The sequence below is a fragment of the Notothenia rossii genome, assembly GCF_949606895.1.
Source record: "Notothenia rossii genome assembly, chromosome: 9".
Taxonomy (NCBI): domain Eukaryota; kingdom Metazoa; phylum Chordata; class Actinopteri; order Perciformes; family Nototheniidae; genus Notothenia; species Notothenia rossii.
Window position 1 is genome coordinate 34913308 of NC_136907.1, and position 6455 is coordinate 34919762.

General features: G+C 42.0%; 1 protein-coding gene across 39 annotated transcripts in view; it reads right to left on the bottom strand.

Annotated features, from left to right (window-relative positions):
* dlg2 (discs, large homolog 2) overlaps window positions 1-6455 on the bottom strand; it is a gene marked incomplete at its 5' end in the record, with an annotated part of 449978 nt that overhangs the window by 170948 nt on the left and 272575 nt on the right. Inside the window, one exon of one of the 39 annotated variants that reach the window (XM_079650376.1) lies at window positions 3502-3884. The exons of 37 other annotated variants lie outside the window; for them this stretch is intronic. In XM_079650376.1, coding sequence (XP_079506502.1) covers window positions 3502-3585 — 84 coding nt within the window. Of the gene's footprint in view, window positions 1-3501; window positions 3885-6455 lie in introns of those variants that run through there. One more of the 39 variants, XM_079650384.1, reaches the window with a different exon arrangement.

Sequence of the window (6455 nt, forward strand, 5' to 3'; positions counted from 1 at the left end):
CGACACCTAGTCAAATTCATCGTACGTGTGAACCTGCGTGGCACTAAACCCGTTTCTGATTCTGATCTTTTTGTCCTCTAGGTTGCACTGCCACGTCTACAGTAGCGCAGAATGGACAGAGGAAACATGATTGGGCCTCAAGTTTTTTGCAGCCAATATACATTATCCACAAGTTATCCATTGGTTGGAACCTACATCCCCATTGTTAGACGTACTAAATCCTGCACACTGCTCCTTCAAATTGACAATGTGAACATATGTCGCCATTTTGCAATTTCTGTTATTTTCAGTTGAGAATGTTTCAAAGTCATCTTAACAAATTCAACTTACTTTTTGTTTCTACTGTTTATAAGTATGATGTTTAAATATGAAATGCTGTATTCATTAGTTGTACTATAATTCTACACATATTTTTATATTTTAAGTTTTCAGAGTATTTGTTTCCTACAGAACATTTTGTGATGTCATTTTGTTGAACCTGTTTGATTGGAAAATGTTAGAAAAAAGCTGTAAAATAACAGTATTCTAGCTGTAGAACTTTAGGTTTTGTATTTATTTTAGTGTTTGATAAATCTAATTTAAAAAAAATGTAAAAAACTGTTTTTCTTATCAGAACTTTATTAAAGGTATTTGAATGTAACATTTTAAGACAATGGATTTTGAAAAGAGAGGAAAGTTTCCTCTAAAATCTTTAAGGACAATTTCTGTATACTAATTGCTTTTGCGCTTTATTTCAGTTAAAGTATTTTTACTTTAATTTTATGGTTTATGTTTGGCAGCCGCTGCTGCCAGTCATTTGACTGTTTTTTTACGGGTTTATTGCCCATAGAAGTTTTAGTGCTGTACTTTTATTAAAGGTTATTGACTGTAAAAAGAGCAGATAAATCTGTAAAATTACAGTGTTTTCACGTTAAAGTATTAGTGCTGTACTTTTATTAAAGGTTATTGACTGTAAAAAGAGAGGCTATATCTGTAAAATTAGAGTATTTGCCCATAGAAGTATTAGTGCTGTACTTTTATTAAAGGTTATTGACTGTAAAGATGTGATTCCGAGTCGCTCCGATTACAATGAGAGTTACAACGAGAACGTGACGTCATATTTACACGAGATGGATCCTTTCTAGCCATAACCGGGCTGTACCTACCCGTAGGATAGAAAAGGGGGACGTGACGTCTGACTCAGAGGTCGCGGCTGTGGAGAACAACGTGTTGCCCACATTCTGTTACTGAGTTTAGGCTAGTTAGCTAGCAGGTTTATTGTTTTGGGTGCAGTCACGTTTGCCTCCACTTGCTGTTCAAATAAATGTTGAAAGAACGTTGCATTTAAATTCAACATTTAAAAAAAAATCTTCCCCGTTGAGCATGCCCCCGGAACCCCCCTAGAGGAGGTGAGGTCCACCACCTGCCCACATCCCCTGTTAAATTGTCCCACCCACATGCTTCCTACACCCATGTTTTATTCCATGTGTCAAGTCAGGCAAATTGGGTCCAAATGTTATTGCATCAATGATCTGTTAACATTAAAATCACTAAATATATGCTGTAACTATTTTGCTCTAGGCAACTCAAGGGCTCAGGTGATGTGATTACTATATGAATAATGGACCAAAATAACATCAAATGTCTTTTTGTTAAGTAACATACTTTCGTCGCCGACCGACACATGCCGCGCATTAAGTGGGCCTGTCTGTCAATTAATCCCCGGGCTACTTTTTCCCCCCAGTCCGCCACTGTACCGGGCGCTACAGTTTAATTTTCTACTGCAGCTATTTTTATAGGTGGTGTGTGGACCTAACATCCTCTAGGGGGGTCTGGGGGCATGGTACCCCGGGAAGATTTTTTTTAAATATTGAAGTTAAAAGCATCAATCTGGTGCACTTTGTGAGCAAAATGAAGAGATCTATGGATACATCTCTCAACACCCATATGAAACAGAACTGTAAACAGATTTTCTTTTTCTTTATGGATATTTTACAAATCACTCCCCTTTTAAACTTTATTCTTGTTTTACTGTCATATAGTATTTCATACCTGTTTTTCATTTATTCTGTTATTTTTGCATACCTATAATGATCATATAAACTTGTGCCTCGGAAATAATTGTTTACATTAATCGTGACCAAACCGTTTGAGACCCACTGAGATAACTTAGACTAAAGTTAGGACTCTCCTCCATCTTGTTGTTAAAAAAGCTTCTTATACCCGTTAGCATAGCTCGCTAGCACCAGAAGCTAACAACAACGATCTCCGGTACCGGTGCGCGCGCTCTCGCTCGCGCACGCACACAAAATGGCTCGTTACACACACACACACACACACACACACACACACACACACACACACACACACACACACACACACACACACAGAGCCGAGCTTGAATGAAACACAGAGACCCAGAATTACTTATACTGTACTGTGTAGCATATTATTTTCGAATCAATAATCTTTCAAATTATGCATTCTTTTTTTTGTCATAACAATTTTTCCTGGCCCCCCCTGTCATGCCTCTGCGCCCCCATGTCTCTGCGCCCCCCACGTTGAGAAACACTGGACTAGTGTACCATCATTCATGTTGCAGTGTACTTGGGCAGGATGCGACCATAAACCACTAAAGCTACCAGGGTGTGTGAAGAAATATGAGTAGATGGTGAACACTCACTACCTGAATGCCATTGGATGTGTGTATTATAGTGGTATTGTTGGGGCTCAAACTCCAGGACGACTTGTGTGTAATGTTGCACGTGTGTGTCTGATATGATGTCAGGGTACCTGTGTCAAACCTCACAGAGACTAAGTGTTGCCAGAGCTGTAGATTAGTCAGTTGTACTCTGGACTGACTCACTGCCTAGTGTACCATCCTGCTCCTAGCGCCTCAAGTCTGACACTGTTTTCATTTGGATTCCTACTTTTAAACACATCAGTATTTGCAGCGATAAACGTCACAAACTTTTGAGGAGAATTATTGTGAAAAAATTAAGTATCCATGGAAAACAAAACAGCTTACTCTCCGGTCAGTGAGGTAACTTTTCAGTCAGGTTAATCTATCAGAGGACTGTAGCAGGATAAGTTCCTGCAGTATAAACTTGGCTGCGTTCAAGGCAGACGACTTAAAAGATGCCGGTGCTAAGGGACAGAGTGAGCGAGATTCAAATGTGCTGTTTCTAAGGGCAGCAAGGTCTGCTCTGTATTTCTTATATTTACCTTCAAATGATTTAGGAAGGATAGAATTGAGCAAAGTTACCTAATTCGCCACAAAAGTCAAATGACTAACACAGACGTCAACAAGACTATTAATCAACAGGTGAACGGAAGTAGCACTCCCTGCTGCAGCAGTACCTAAATCATACATCTGGACTATAAAAAGCAACACCTGTCTTTAAAATGACTTCAAATTATTATTATCCAAGGATGTGTTTTTAAACTTAGCTCAGCAGATCTGCCTTCAAATGTTGCACCTCTTTTGGTAACCCAAAGTAAACTGCACAGCAGTGAACCTACCTTGTCATTCAGCATTTTAGCTTTCCGGCTATTCTGAACAAGTCGCCTCCCTAGCTTCTTGGCATACCAAATAGAAGCAAACATAGTGCCAGGTGAAACAATAACGTCCTCTGGTCACAGCCTCAACGGCTCTAGCTGCTGCCCATCTGGACTGAGAGCTCCTTATCAGCAGACTGTAGCGCAGAGCGAGAGCAAAAAAGAAAGAGAGGGAGAAAAGACAAATGATGCTGAGGGAGGGGGGGCATGTACACAGCAAAGTCAGGTCTCTGTCAGCCACGCAAGCAAGGGAGGGGGAGAGACAAATGTAGAGAGAGCTTAGGAAGAGGATGGGAGGAGGGACCTGCACTGTCCACGTGGAAACAACATCCTCAGCACCAATCCAAAGCCAGCTCATCTGTCGCTCCGCTTCAAGAGGTGGGGGGGGGGTGGGGGGGGTAGTGCGTAATGCTCTGATCTCACTATACCTATGCCAGTGGCCACTAACAGTAAAAAGCAAAGAACACACTTTGTTAAAAACACAAATAATTATTTTATACTGCATTCTTTTAAATACCATTTTATAAACATTTTCCTCATAACTGTCTATATGTTGATGCATAATTATATATTATATAAGATTATATTTAGCTTGGCAGCAGTCAGGAGCAGTTTAGCATCCAACCAGAAGTGAAACATCAGTGAAGTGCAGTATTATGTGCAGAGTATGTACATAGAATGAACAGTATTATATAACCTTATTATATGATCACCTGCCACTTCCTTAGGTTCTCCTCTTAAACTGTTTGTTATAGCAAATATCGAATCAGCCAATCACCAATCACGCAACAATACGTGGTCAACAGTGTGCGAAATACGGGGGGGATCCGGGGGAGCTCGACCCCCCCGTTTAACACCTGAGCCCCCCTGAAAGCCTCAACAGCAACATTTAGGGGGTGTCTGAAATTATAATATGTATTTGTCACTTGCAATGGTCACTAAAATGTTTTTAAGCCTACTATGTCCAGTATTCATAATTCAAAACATTTATTCACAAATAACTTCTATTTTGGCTGTCAAAAGCAGAGCCAGCCGCGTGACACGGGTACGCTGCGTGACGCGGACACAAATTATGCAAATTAGCCATGCGCGGCAAAGAGGAGAGAAAGACGTTACATTAGAGGACTCAAATGTCTAAGAGAAAGCTAAACCAAAGTGTTTCACTCGCGCACTTTGGGTTCACATCCAAAAAAGTGACACCACGAGATGACCATGAGACACCCAGAGATGATGCTGATGACGCAGCAGCTAGCACAGCACTCGCTACCAGAACCGTTAGCGAGTCGGGGGCTCCTGTCCCGCCCAGTCACTCCCCAGAAGGAGGTGAAGTTGAGGCAGAGCGCTCAGAAGACGCAGCAGTTGCGGAGGTAGCTGCCACTGCTGCTAGTGACTTTCCGCCGGGTGGTTGGACAACGAAGCAGGTGGGCGAATGGAAAGACCGCAACCCTTGGCTTGACATTAAGGCTGGAAAGCTAGGATGCTTAGTGTGTAGGAAAGCAAAAACGTTGCTACTCTCAGAAAAGGGACCGGGTTTACACCTCTCGGAAGAATGGATCAATGGTGATGTTACTAGCCCTGATGCAAAACAGCTACGAAAGAAGATATACAAACACAGGGACAGCCAGGCCCACACAAGGTCAGTGGAAATAGTACAGATGAAAGACAAAGAAACCCTCCCAAACTGTTTCATTGATGTACAGTCCGATTTACTCAAGAAAACAACAGTCTCGTTTAGAACAGCTTACACCGTAGCAAAGGAAAGGCTATCTTATAAAAAGCTCAACCCCCTCATGACAATGCAGGAGCTGAATGGAGCCGAAGTTGGGAATATCCACAAATCTGACCATGCATGCGCAGAAATAATAAGTCACATTGCAAAGGAAATGCGCCGCAAGTTCGTCTCTAATGTGAAATAAATGGATTCAAAGGTATCAATCACAATTGATGAAAGTACCGTTCACGGTCGTCCCTATCTAATCATTTACGTAAGATGTGATGTCAGTGGTAAGGGGGATGTAGATAATGTTTTCCTGGATATAGTGGAACTCACAGATGGGGTCGATGCTGAATCAATTTATAACTGGATGATGGCGAGTCTATATAAAGCTGGAATGGATCATGACTTTTTGAAGACGCACCTAATAAGCATAGCCACCGATGGGGTTGCAGTGCTCACGGGAAAAGCCAGTGGCTTGTCGTCAGACTCAAAAACAATTTTCCGAACGTGCAGTCTGTACACAGCCTGGCGCACAGAATAGAACTGTCAGTCAAAGATGCTCTTAAAGATGTGGGTGGCACTAATCACTTTGAGATATTTATTTCACATTTATACTCACTCTACAATCAGTCAACCAGGAATTCCAGATTGCTGAAAGAAGCAGCGGCCGAGCTCAACATGGAAATACTGAAAATAGGTCAAATGTTCACCATCAGATGGGTTGCCAGCAGCTTTAAAACAGTAAAAGCTGTATGGAAAGATTTCCCCGCACTAGCACTCCATTTTAAAACATCCAGTGAGAACGCATCACGTAATGATCTTGAGAGGCAAAAATACAAGGGACTTCTCAAGCACCTAACCAACTCAGGATTCGTGGAAGATTTGACTGTCATGAAAGACATCCTGCGTGAACTCCAGAGCCTGTCTCTCAAGCTGCATAGAAGAGAAATGACACTTGTGGACTCAAGTGTCCACATCAAACAAACCATCAATGTTTTGACCGCCATGAAGACGACCGGGGGGAGATCAACGAAGAAGGCTGAACAGGGCGTCTCATCGGCTTTTTTAAGGACGTAGAGCTGACAGAAGGCAGGGGGAAAATAAACAAGCCTCGTTTTTATGAATCGGTGGTTGCTACTCTAACCAAGCGCTTACCGGAGTCAAGCTTGGTCCAGACGCTCAAAGCTCTTGATAAGCGCTT